The 13,669-nt window shown below is 46.0% G+C and overlaps 1 protein-coding gene across 1 annotated transcript in view; it reads right to left on the reverse strand.

The window, feature by feature from the left end:
* The window catches only part of LOC138800114 (atrial natriuretic peptide receptor 1-like), a 33,709-nt gene extending 32,484 nt beyond the window's left edge, over positions 1–1,225 (reverse strand). Inside the window, exon 1 of the mRNA XM_069981923.1 lies at positions 1,082–1,225. Coding sequence (XP_069838024.1) covers positions 1,082–1,225 — 144 coding nt within the window. The remainder of the gene's footprint in view (positions 1–1,081) is intronic.
* Positions 1,226–13,669: the final 12,444 nt, after the last annotated feature.

The following is a 13,669-nucleotide window of genomic DNA, read 5'->3' on the forward strand; positions in this document are numbered from 1 at the left end:
AGATAGATAGATAGATAGATAGATAGATAGGAGATAGATAGATAGATAGATAGATAGATAGATAGGAGATAGATAGATAGATAGATAGATAGATAGATAGGAGATAGATAGATAGATAGATAGATAGATAATAGATAGATAGATAGATAGATAGATAGATAGATAGATAGATAGATAGATAGATAGGAGATAGATAGGAGATAGATAGGAGATAGATAGATAGATAGATAGATAGATAGATAGATAGATAGATAGATATGCAGTGAAAGTCCTATGGCGTAGGATCCCCAATGTAGAAACGGCAAGAGACTGCAGCACACCGGAGTAAAGGTGAATAGTGTTTATTCCATCATCAAGGTACATACAACGTTTCAATTCAATCCAGAATCATTATCAAGCATATGCTTGATAATGATTCTGGATTGAATTGAAACGTTGTATGTACCTTGATGATGGAATAAACACTATTCACCTTTACTCCGGTGTGCTGCAGTCTCTTGCCGTTTCTAGATAGATAGATAGATAATGTTATAGAAAGGGGGAGGGGGCTTGGTATGAAATACCATTGAAGGACTGACATTTTTTGTCAATTTTATTAGGGGAATTAAAGGAGTACTCCAGAAAGGTATACAGGTTTGTAATTTACTTCTATTAAAAAAATCTCCAGTCTTCCAGTACTTATCATCTTCTGCATGTCCTGCAGAAAGTGGTGTATTCTTTCCAGTGTGACACAGTGCTCTCTGCTGCCACTGCTGTCCATGTCAGGAACTGTCCAGAGCAGGAGAGGTTTTCTATGGGGATTTGCTGCTGCTCTGGACAGTTCCTGACATGGACAGAGGTGGCAGCAGAGAGCACTTTGTCAGACTGGAGAGAATACGCCACTTCCTGCAGGACATACAGCAGCTGTTATGTACTGGAAGAACACAATCTGTATAACTTTCTGATACCATCTAATTTTTTTTCCTCTCCAGCATATCCCTTTAAGTAAAATGAATGCTTCTATTGGCCACTTGGCAGCAGGATCGTTGTACAGCTGCGGGTTACCTGGACAATATATCTGCCCCTAAGTGGAGGCCTTTACCTTAGATGTCCAGTTGAGCTGTGTCATCTTCCCGGCCTGGGACACAGTATGCGTCACTATTTTACCATCGTCAGGGATCCACGGCCCACAGATCCCACGCTGCTTCTGTGATGGGAACACAAGCGGCACAGTGAGGGCGTCCATAGCAGCTGCACAGATCACAGCCGGTGTATTCCCTGACCCCCAGGGATGTTTATTGCTTCTCTGGTGACATCAGACTCAGGAAATACCCAAAAAGACATCATCACAAGTCACCACAAAGCACAGAAACGCGTCGGCGGGATCCCCCTCATTAGTCTCCATACATGTCAGTACTAATCCTTAGGATCCTGGGATTCCTCTGAATACCCCCCCCCCTTCCTATTTCACAACCTAATCAAATGAGTCAGTCAGTGTCCTATTAAAAGGATTTTCCATTTTATGAAAAACTCATAGCCTGAGATACATATGAGCAAAGATATGTGTTACATACTCACCCACTAAACTTTGGGGTATGTTCACACTGAGTAAAACAGGCGGAATCCCGCCTGTCTCAGTGTGCCATAGCCCGTCTATGGGAGAGTGCGTGCTCCTCCGCAGCCGCCGCTCTCTGCTCAAAGAAGTGACATATCACTTCTTTGAGCGGAGATCGGCGGCAGCGGAGGAGCACTCGCCCTCTCATTCACTCACATTGAGACACTTAGCATCTTTCACTTTACACTTTAGATAGATAGATAGGAGATAGATAGATAGATAGATAGATAGATAGATAGATAGGAGATAGATAGATAGGAGATAGATAGATAGATAGATAGATAGATAGATAGATAGATAGATAGATAATAGATAGATAGGAGATAGATAGATAGATAGATAGATAGATAGATAGATAGATAGATAGATAGGAGATAGATAGATACCAACCATAAAAGCCAGTGGGCAGGAGTGGATATTTGCATGGTATATGCAGCAGTTTTCAGCAGTCGCATATTTCCAGTCTGCCGGGCACTCAACTTCCTCGCAGAACTTTTTAGCTTCACTGGCATTACTATAATATACATATATATACATTCTGTATTAGTATATTCATCCATTACTTTTGGATGGCTGATGTTTGAGGTGAAAATACAGCCAAAAAATGTTGTGTGAACATAGCTTCATAGTCAGATGAAAAAATGCTCTCACCTGCAGCTGCCATTGGGGGAGCGCATTGTGTACAGAGTTATGGTAATAGGTGCAGTATTGAATATTTAATCTTTCCAGTCTCACTTAGTGCTCTCTGCTGCCACCTCTGTCCATGTCAGGAACTGTCCAGAGCAGGAAAGGTTTTCTATGGGGATTTGCTGCTTCTCTGGACAGTTCCTGACATGGACAGAGGTGGCAGCAGAGAGCACTGTGTCAGACTTGAGAGAATACACCACTTCCTACAGGACATACAGAAGCTGATAAGTACTTGAAGCCTGGAGATTTTAAAATAGATTTACAAATCTATATAACTTTCTGACACCAGTTTATTTGAAGTTTATTCTTCCCTTGGAGTAACCCTTTGAATGTAAATTATTGTATAGCAGTAAATGTATAGAACTCACCTGAATTTGAGAATGTTTTGTTCCACGGCTTTCTGATAAAAACTGTCGGGTACAGACACCGTGTAACTAACATTGAAGTCCTGCCCGGTTATTACCTTTGCAGGAGGTCTGTCAATCCAGGCCATCTCCAACCCTACAGGAGAAGAAGCTGGAATCAATGACCTCCCACCACCATCTATGGGTAATAAAGAGCTGTAATGGTGGCCGACTTCAGGTTGGTACAAAAATCATCTCTCGCTCTGAAGCAGTGAACGCAGCCACGTACTAACATACTTTAAAGGAGAAGTCCGACGAAAATTTTTATTAAAGTATTGTATTGCCCCCCAAATGTTATACAAATCACCAATATACACTTATTATGGGAAATGCCTTTTCCCTGCACTTACTACTGCATCAAGCTTCATTTCCTGGATAACATGGTGATGTCACTTCCTGGATAACATGGTGATGTCACTTCCTGGATAACATGGTGATGTCACTTCCTGGATAACAGGGTAATGTCACTTCCTGGATAACATGGTGATGTCACTTCCTGGATAACATGGTGATGTCACTTCCTGGATAACATGGTGATATCACTTCCTGGATAACAGGGTCATGTCACTTCCTGGATAACAGGGTCATGTCACTTCCTGGATAAAATGGTGATGTCAGGACCCGCTGGAACTCCCAGAGTTGGCTGTGCAGTGGCTGCTGGAGGGGGTATTGGAACACTGACGGACATGGGACACCGGAGGGACTCTGACCATCCCCCTGCCATCATCCTCTCCAGCAGCTACAGCCCGCACAGCTCTGGGAGTCGGGTTGTGACATCACCATGTTATCCAGGAAATGACATCACCATGTTATCCAGGAAGTGACATCACCATGTTATCCAGGAAGTGACATCACCATGTTATCCAGGGAGTGACATCACAATATTATCCAGAAAGTGACATCACTATGTTATCCAGGAAGTGAAGCCTTGATGCAGCAGTAAGTTCAGGAAGAAAGCACTTTATGTACATTTCCCATAATAAGTGTATATTGATGATTTGTTTAACTTTTGGGGGGCAATACAATACTTTAATAAAAAATTTTGCCAGACTTCTCCTTTAATAATCGTTATGTAATACCACACTTATCCACTAGTGGCCTCTCTTCTATTCCTATAATTGTACATACCCATACAGTCAATCATATTCTGTTCATTGGGCAGATCATTTGGCCAACAGTCAAATTCTGTGTTATCGAGGTCATGCCAGGCAGAAGTGATCTGTAAGAGAAAGCGTGACACATACCAAATTATTTTCTCTAGAGTACCCCTTTAAAGCCGTAAGGAAACCTCCCTGACATGCATACATTTCTGCCCCCTTGAGATTTTTGGAAGTATCAGTGACATAAAAAATACATTTGTACATATCCTCCTACTTATTTTAACAGGGATCATAGAAACAAGAATCCTAAATAAATAGCTCCCTTCCAAACACAGCGCCATCCCTGCCTGCAGGCTGTGTGTGGTATTGCAGCTCAGCCCCATCACTTTCAATGGAATCAAACCCCAATCCGCACCATCCTACTTTCTCTTTTTACCGTAAAGAAGAGGAGAAGATGAACACCGAAGACGAAAGACAACCACATTTGGCTCCGAGGTTTGGCCTCTGATTATCCTAAAACCCAGAGAGGTCTTCGAGATACCAAGAACACCTGAAGAGCATAATCCATAAACCTAATGGGACGTATCAGTCCTCAGGACATGGAAGAGGAAGAACTATGGCCGAGGCAGTATCGTTGTCCTGAAGAAGTAGCCTTCACGCTAGGATGGATGTAAACACTGTGAGATCCATCTTCTGGGGTTATAATCCACAAATAACACAAGCACCGTGTGCAACCTGCTATAATGACCTGACTTAGAGAAGGATCAGCAATCCCAGTGGACACAAGATCCAAGAAAGTATTATCAAGAGGTATCTGCCATGCTGCCATGCTTAAAGGGGTTGTCCCATCAAGTCAGCCCTTGGTCTATAAGAGCGTATAGGCATCACGGTGGGGAAGGACCCTGTCTATGCGCCCATCTTTATGTTATGGTGGACCTGGGCTAGCTTTGTATTACATGGACAGCCATTTATCTGAATGGCTGCCATATAATACACCTTCTCCCCTGCAGCATATGACTGGCAGGCTGCAGCTTCCCAGAAAGATCTGTTGCTTGCTAAAGGTGCCAGGAGCGGGACCTTGAGCGATCAGGAGGTCACATTTAGAAAGGTGTTTTCCAAGTTTAAAAAAACATGGATACTTTCTTATGGAAGATTCAAACACCCGTCCATGGCTTGTGCTTACTTTTGCAACTTTGAACCATTGAAGTGAATGGGACCTATAGATATACTTTTCAAATAATATCATAGGTGATCTCTCAGGACTTATACGCCTTTCTATTTCACATTGTCACCTTTTATTAGGTCACCTATATTAGCTGGCCCCCTGTGAATTGTACCCCTATAGTAGCTGGCCCCCTGTGCTGCTGCCCCCTAGAATAGATGCCCCCCTGTAATGCTACCCCTGTGTGTTGTCCCCCTATAGTAGCTGGCTCCCTGTGTGTTGTCCCCCGTATAGTAGCTGCCCCCCTGTGTGTTGTTCCCCTATAGTAGCTGCCCCCCTGTGTGTTGTTCCCCTATAGTAGCTGTCCCACTTTGTGTTGTGTCCCTGTAGTAGCTGACCCCTTTGTGTTGTCCCTCTATAATAGCTGGCCCCCTATGCATTGTCCCCCTGTAGTAGCTGGCCCCCGTGTGTGTTATACCCTGTAGTAGTTGACCCCCTGTAATACTGTCCCCTATATTAGATGACCCCCTGTAAAACTGCCTCTGTGTGTTGCCCTTCTATAGTAGCTGGCCCCCTGTGTGTGTTTTACCTATATAGTGGCTGGCCCCCTGTGTGTTGTCCCTCTATAGTAGCTGGCCCCCTGTGTGTTATCCCTCTATAGTAGCTGGCCCCCTGTGTGTTGTCCCGCTGTAATAGCTGGCCCCCTGTAAGTTTACCCTTATAGTAGATTGGCCCCTGTGCTGCTGCCCCCAATAGTAGATGGTCCCTTGTAATGCTACCCAGTGTTTTGTCCCCCTATAGTAGCTGGCCCCCTGTGTGTTGTCCCCCTGTAGTAGCTGCCCCCCCCTGTGTGTTATATCCCTATTGTAGTTGAACTCTGTGAGTTTTACCCCTATAGTAGATGGTCCCCTGTAAAACTGCCTCTGTGTGTTGCCCTGCTATAGTAGCTGGCCCCCTGTGTGTTGTCCCTCTATAGTAGCTACCCTCTGTGTGTTGTCCCTCTATAGTAGCTGCCCCCTGTGAGTTGTCCCCCTATAGTAGCTGGCCTCCTGTAAGTTTTACCCTTATAGTAGATTGGCCCCTATTCTGCTGCCCCCTATAATAGATGGTCCCCTGTAATTCTGCCCCGTGTGTTGTCCCCCTATAATAGTGCCCATTTTTGTATTGCTTTATGTATAGAAGATTATTTAAATAAACCTAAATTAGAGGAAAAAAAGCGATAAAAGAAACTTTCGGCAACTGATGTTTTTTACTGAAAAAGGATAGAAAAATCCTGATGGCATCAGTGGTGGCAGTGGAAAAGGATGCAACTGATCGGTGTAAACACGGCCTTACAAAGGGAAGAGCTCGGTCATGTGAAGCTATGGAAATCACTTCTCATGTATATTTTAGTATAGAAAATCTGACAATTAGAATTTGACAGCTCAGACGCTTCATAGGAGATAAGCTCGGAATGAGGACTCTAGGTTTCTGACCATTGCTCTGCTCTAAAAGCAGTGGTCTGGTTGGTGTATATATTAATGATGGGGGAGATTTATCAAACATGATGTAAAGTGAAACTGGCTCAGTTGCCCCTAGCAACCAATCAGATTCCACCTTTCATTTTCCAAAGAGTCTGTGAGGAATGAAAAGTGGAATCTGATTGGTTGCTAGGGGCAACTGCGCCAGTTTCACTATACACCATGTTTGATAAATCTCCCCCATAGTATACATGCTTATATATATTATTCAGTCTATATACACAAAGGAGGACATTTATGAATGGCATGCACCGCTTAGTGAATCTGGGTAATTGGGGGCGTGGCCTAATTTAAGACCGGCGTACAAGTCATAAATGTCCCCCTATGTCTCTACACTCACCGGCCACTTTATTAGGTACACCATGCTAGCAGTGGCGGTCTTTGGCACCAAGCACCCCAAGCGACCGCTTGGGGCCCCCAACATCCAGGGGGGCCCCCACGCCCCGCTCTTGTGCTCAAGACCGCTGGACAGGGCCGCTGCCTCGCTCGCTGCTGCCATCTCAACTGTAACTATGAGCACTCGTAATGAGCGCTCATAGTTACATGCAGCAGCACTGACAGGGCAGGAGACATTGGCTCCCTTCCTGTCAGTCACTCTTGTGGCTGCAGGAAGTGTTTTCCCTGCGGTCACAAGTGGCAGCTTTGTCCTTGTGGTGCCGGCGCTCCAGTGACATCACTGGATCGGCTCCAGGACAAGGGGAGTGCGGCCTCTTGTGATCGCAGGGAAAACCCTTCCTGCGGCCACAAGAGTGAAGAGAAGAGGAGACGCCCGGACCCAGGTGAGTATAAGTGTTTGTTTTATTGTGTTATATACTATATGGGAGGGCACACAGGGGGGCTAGATAACAGGGGAAGCACACAGGTGGGCTATAGACTACTGGGGCTTCACAGAGGGGTCTATATACTACTGGGGCAGCACACAGGGGGTCTATATACTACTTGGGGCAGCAGAATGGGGTCTATATACAACTTGGAGAGCACACAGGAGGTCTATATCCAAGTGGGAGAGCACACAGGGGGGCTATATACTACTGGGGGAGCACACAGGGGTCTATATACTACCGGTGGGGCACACAGGGGTCTATATACTACCGGTGGGGCACACTGGGGTCTATATACTACTGGGGGAACATACAGGGGGTCTATATACTACTTGTGAGGCACACAGGTGGTCTATATATAGCTGGGGGAGCACACAGGGGTCTGTATACAACTGGAGCAGCACACAAGGGGTCTATATAATACTGGTGCGGCACACAGGGGGTCTATATACTACTGGGGGAACCACATAGGGGGTTTATATACTACGGGAGGAGCACACAGGGGTCTATATCCAAGTGGGGGAGCACACAGGAGGTCTATATCCAAGTGGGGGAGCACACAGTGGGGCTTAATACCCCTGAGTGAGCACCCATGGGGCCTATATACAGTGGGGGAGCACACAGGGGGTATATACAACTGGGGGCAGCACACAGGGGGTCTATATACAACTGGGGCAGCACACAGGAGGTCTATATACTTCTGGGGGAGCACACGGGGGGGCTATATATAACTGGGGGAACACACAGGGGTCTATATACTACTGGGGGAAGCAAACAAGTGGTATATACTACTGGGGGCAGGACACAAGGGGTATATACTATTGGGGGCAGCACACAAGGAGTATATATTACTGGCGGTAGCGCACAAGGGGTATATACTACTGGGGCAACACACAGCGGTCTATTGTTTTGGAATGCGTGTCGAGGGGGGCCCCAGACATAGCTTCGCTTGGGGCCCCAGAAATGCCAAGACCGCCCCTGCATGCCAGTAACAGGTTGGACCCCCTTTTGCCTTCAGAACTGCCTCAATTCTTCGTGGCATAGATACAACAAGGTGCTGGAAGCTTCCTCAGAGATTTTGGTCCATAGTGACATGATGACATCACACAGTTGTCGCAGATTTGTCGGCTGCACATCCATGATGCGAATCTCCCGTTCCACCACATCCCAAAGATGCTCTATTGGATTGAGATCTGGTGACTGTGGAGGCCATTGGAGTACAATGACCTCATTGTCATGTTCAAGAAACCAGTCTGAGATGATTCTAGCTTTATGACATGGCGCATTATCCTGCTGAAAGTAGCCATCAGATGTTGGGTACATTGTGGTCATAAAGGGATGGACATGGTCAGCAACAATACTCAGGTAGGCTGTGGCGTTGCAACAATGCTCAATTGGTACCAAGGGGCCCAAAGAGTGCCAAGAAAATATTCCCCACACCATGACACCACCACCACCAGCCTGAACCGTTGATACAAGGCAGGATGGATCCATGCTTTCATGTTGTTGACGCCAAATTCTGACCCTACCATCCGAATGTCGCAGCAGAAATCGAGACTCATCAGACGAGGCAACGTTTTTCCAATCTTCTACTGTCCAATTTCGATGAGCTTGTGCAAATTGTAGGCTCAGTTTCCTGTTCTTAGCTGAAAGGAGTGGCACCCGGTGTGGTCTTCTGCTGCTGTAGCCCATCTGCCTCAAAGTTGGCCGTACTGTGCGTTCAGAGATGCTCTTCTGCCTACCTTGGTTGTAACGGTTGGCTATTTGAGTCACTGTTGCCTTTCTATCAGCTCCAACAAGTCTGCCCATTCTCCTCTGACCTCTGGCATCAACAAGGCATTTCCGCCCACAGAACTGCCGCTCACTGGATGTTTTTTCTTTTTCGGACCATTCTCTGTAAACCCTAGAGATGGTTGTGCGTGAAAATCCCAGTAGATCAGCAGTTTCTGAAATACTCAGACCAGCCCTTCTGGCACCAACAACCATGCCACGTTCAAAGGCCCTCAAATCACCTTTCTTCCCCATACTGATGCTCGGTTTGAACTGCAGGAGATTGTCTTGACTATGTCTACATGCCTAAATGCACTGAGTTGCCGCCATGTGATTGGCTGATTAGAAATTAAGTGGTAACATGCAGTTGGACAGGTGTACCTAATAAAGTGGCCGGTGAGTGTATACATCTACACAGAGTGGTGGTCGGTAACCTAGACAACGAGCTGTCAAGAATGAGAGGGAAAGAGCAGCATATCAGGAGAAGGAGAGAAGTTTACTAAATTAATGTATTTGTACAAATATATAACTTGATGAGTCCTACAAGTATAACTGTATTAACTGAGATAGGAATATTCCTTTAAACAGGTGGTCGGGCTAGGAGACTCCATAATCCCTGGGTAAAAATGTATTCGTATTATGCACAGGTAAAACTGCTCTTCAGGTACAGGTAATATCCAAGATTGTAAGACTTTCCATGTACCACGTAAGGCCATGCACAGAATTCGCTCTTAAAGGGCTGGCACCAAAGTCGCTCTTAAAGGGACAACACCAAAGTCTCTGTTAAAGGGATGGTACCAAAGTAGCTCTTTAGGAGACAGTACCAAAGACGCTCTTAAAGGGATAGTACCAAAGATGCTCTTAACCTCTTAAGGATGCATGACGTACCGATACGTCATGCGTCCGCAAGAAGTGTTCAGAGCGGGGCCGCGCGGCGACCCCGCTCTGAACCACCGCGTGTAGCCCAGGGCCGCGGCTATTAGCGGGCACGGTCCGATCGCCATGGCGCTAATACAGTAATCAGATGCAGCTGTCAAACATGACAGCTGCATCCGATTACCGAATGCAGCACATCCCTGGTGTCTAGTGGGGTGGATCGCTCCTCCAGGACGTTGTCCCGGAGGAGCAATCCAAACATCTTTACCGGCCGGGTGTCAGCTCCAAAATGGCGCTGATCCCGGCTCGACACTCGGATGCTTTCGGCTCGACACTCGGAAATTGGCTTTGTCTTTAAGGAGTTAAAGGGGCGCTCTTTTCAAGCACTATGTATTTTCTCCTGGAAATGCACATCTCGTCTGGGTAAACACACCATTGCACACATGTGCGGCCTTTTCCAGTTGACATAGACTCCCATCCCTCCTCCTCTTCCTCCGCTCTCGTGCTTTATTCCTACACGTCCTTTATGTAACGTCTACGACAATGAGTCACTTTGAGGCACTTTGCCTTATTTCGGGGTTTGCCACCTTATCACCCACCATCTCCTTAAGCTGCTTGTATTTCCCATAAGTAGGAAAGCTGCATAGGAGATAGTAAGATTACTGGAAATCACTGTCTGTAATGATACTACAGAGAGTACAAAGACACTTACATCTCACTGGGGGGGAAACCGCAGCTAATCCGGCAGCTGCTCGCTCTCCACTCCGTCCTTCTGGGATTGTTAGATGCACGTAACGAAAATTAGTTGGTTACGATATATCCAAATCATTACCTCTATGTAAGGGGTGGGGGGGAACTTTCCAATTTAGCGCCCACTCTATTAGGGAAAGTGGAGACCATCTGCAAAGAGGAGCTCATGAGGACCCCATATAGATTAGACTTGTGGTGCGTTTACATGGAGAGATTTATCTGACAGATTTTTGAAGCCAAAGCCAGGAACAGACTATAAACAGAGAACAGGTTATAAAGGAAAAATTGAGGTTTCTCCTCTTTCCAAATCCATTCCTGGCTTTGGCTTCCAAAATCTGTAAAATAAATCTCTCTGTGTAAACGCACCATTATGTTGGCTGACCCCAGCCTTTTCTGGCAGACCCTTCCCTGATGTCCCATGATAGAAGGATTGTGCATGTTGGTTCAATTTATTGAACTGGTTTCACAAAGTTATATTGATTTGTAAATTACTTCTATTTAAAAATTCTCCAGTCTTCCAGTACTTATCAACTGCTGTTTGTCCTGCAGAAAGTGGTGTATTCTTTTCAGTCTGACACTGTGCTCTCTGCTGCCACCTCTGCCCATGTTAGGAACTTTCCGAAGCAGTAGCAAATCCCCATAGAAAACCTCTCCTGCTCTGGACAGTTCCTGACATGCACAGAGGTGGCAGCAGAGAGCACTGTGTCAGACTGCAGAGAATACAACACTTCCTGCAGGACATTCAGCAGCTAATAAGTACTGGAAGGCTGGAGATTTTTGAATCAAAGTAATTTACAAATCTATTTAACTTTCTGAAACCAGTTGATCTGAAGAAAAAAAAATGATTTTCCGCAGAGTATTCCTTTAATTCTCTATGAGGCTTCAGAACATTTCCAAGCACTGAACTCATTGCAGGGACAACTGCCTCCTTCTTCTCGGGATCAGTTGGGGTCCCAGCAGTTAGACCCCCAACATTCAGCTTCCTATGGACAGGGAAAACAATCTGAGATGGGGTTAGTGGGATTAGAAAATCATGGCTACAGCTCCATACCTGTCTATGGGTTGGGTGTGGTATTGCAGCTCAGACTTGGACCCCTTATAATATTGGTTTCCCCCGTCCCCTGATGTAATGGGGAGGTACTTAGGCGGCATTCACACGCCATAGATTTGTAGACCTTACAGACGGTGAATGCATGTAATGGATTCTTTCCCTTACCGGCACGATGTGTCAATATCATGCCAGCAGGAGGAAAGTCTTTGAATCCCCACAGCACTGTACTGACAGCCGCTTTCTGAAGTTGCAAAAAAGAGCCCATGGAGCCTCAATTAAGAGTCTCAAAACACAGGACTGGCCAGACATCCCTCCAGGAAGGACCCAGCCAAGGGGCGGCTCCTGAAGGGAAACCACCAAAACCATCATCTTAAGCAGCCCTATAAGTCAATATATTGAAAAAGGAAAACCAAGGCTAGGTATTCATCCACAGACAGCTGTTTTGGGGTGTTGACCCTCATCAGGGAGCAATGCACCTAGGATTTTACTACATTAAGTGATTTAGCCAGCAGGTGGCAGTGTTATCTTTGGCTGGTCTCCCTGAGATCAGTGATCTGTTTCTTTTATGGCTTTACTAGGCATTGCTCCCACCTAGCCAGAATCCTGCTCCACACTGATGAGAGGCAACACCCTGTAACAGCTGTATGTGGATGGATACCTGGCCTTGGTTTTTCCCTTGTCATTACATTGACTTATAGGGCCACTTAATATGGTAGATTCTCTACAGGAGCCACACCTCTGGCCAGGTCCTTCCCGGAGGGAAATCTGGCTAGTCCTGTGTTTTGAGTCTTCACAGGCTCTTTTTTGCATATTCATGTTTCCCAGGGAGCAATGCACCTACGATTTTACTGCATTGAGCGCTTTAACCAGCAGCCATCAGTGTTATCTTTGGCTGGTCTCCCTGATATCAGCCATCTGTTTCTCTTATGGCTTTCTGAGGTTAGACTCGTGGATTATATCTGTTGGATTTTAGTGCCCTGGCAGAAGAGTCTGGCAGCGGCCTATCTCATCCATTGTACTGGGAAATCATATAAGACAGAGACACAAATGAATAAGATTTTTTATTAACAGCAAAATGTCCTGATCTGACCAGCAAACCATAGTGACTTACAGTGCAGCGGGGCCATATGCAGTGGGGATGTACAATGCAGCCTCTACAGATAGTATACCAATGTTCCCTCTGAAATGTGTAAGCAGAATAGACTGGGTGGGCAAAGGATTTGGCAGTGACGACAGCCCCGATATCTGTACACATCAGTGGTGCAGGGAAGGTTTGCATATTACATGGTATAGACATTTTATATATTGGGTTTTGCCATTTAATTGATTGTCTGTCCCATCATGCTCCAGAATAACTAATTTCTTAAAGGGGTTGTCCACAAGATCACGTTATGCTGTATCCCCAGCAGAGGGGACAATGAGGACCCTATTCACCCCTTGTGGTCACACACGCTCAGTCACTCTGAATCCCCATTCTCGACATCACTACAATCCCTTTAACATATATCTTAGTAGAAGTCAAACATTTATCCCTTAGGGTACTATTACACGCAACGATAATCGGCCCTATCCGGCTGATTATTGTTCTGTGTAATAAACACAACGATTAGCCGATGATCGTTGTCATAGGCTGATCGTTGATATAGGTTCTGATCTATAATTGTCGGCCACCAACTGTGCACCGCTACACGTAATAGCGTTGCGCGGCCGGCGGCTGACGATTTGGAAAATAAATACATTACATATCCATGGTCCAGGGCTCCTCTTGCTCCTCTTCTCCCCGGGTCCCGCATGCTGCAGCTTCAGAGCAGCCTGTCTTAGCTGACAGGCCGCTCAACCAATCACAGGCCGGGACTGCCGCGGCCAGTGATTGGCTGAGCGGCCTGTCAGTTAAGACAGGCCGCTCTGAAGCTGCAGCGTGCGGGACCCGGGGA

Source organism: Dendropsophus ebraccatus, chromosome 8 (assembly GCF_027789765.1).
Source record: "Dendropsophus ebraccatus isolate aDenEbr1 chromosome 8, aDenEbr1.pat, whole genome shotgun sequence".
In the NCBI taxonomy this organism is placed as follows: Eukaryota; Metazoa; Chordata; class Amphibia; order Anura; family Hylidae; genus Dendropsophus; species Dendropsophus ebraccatus.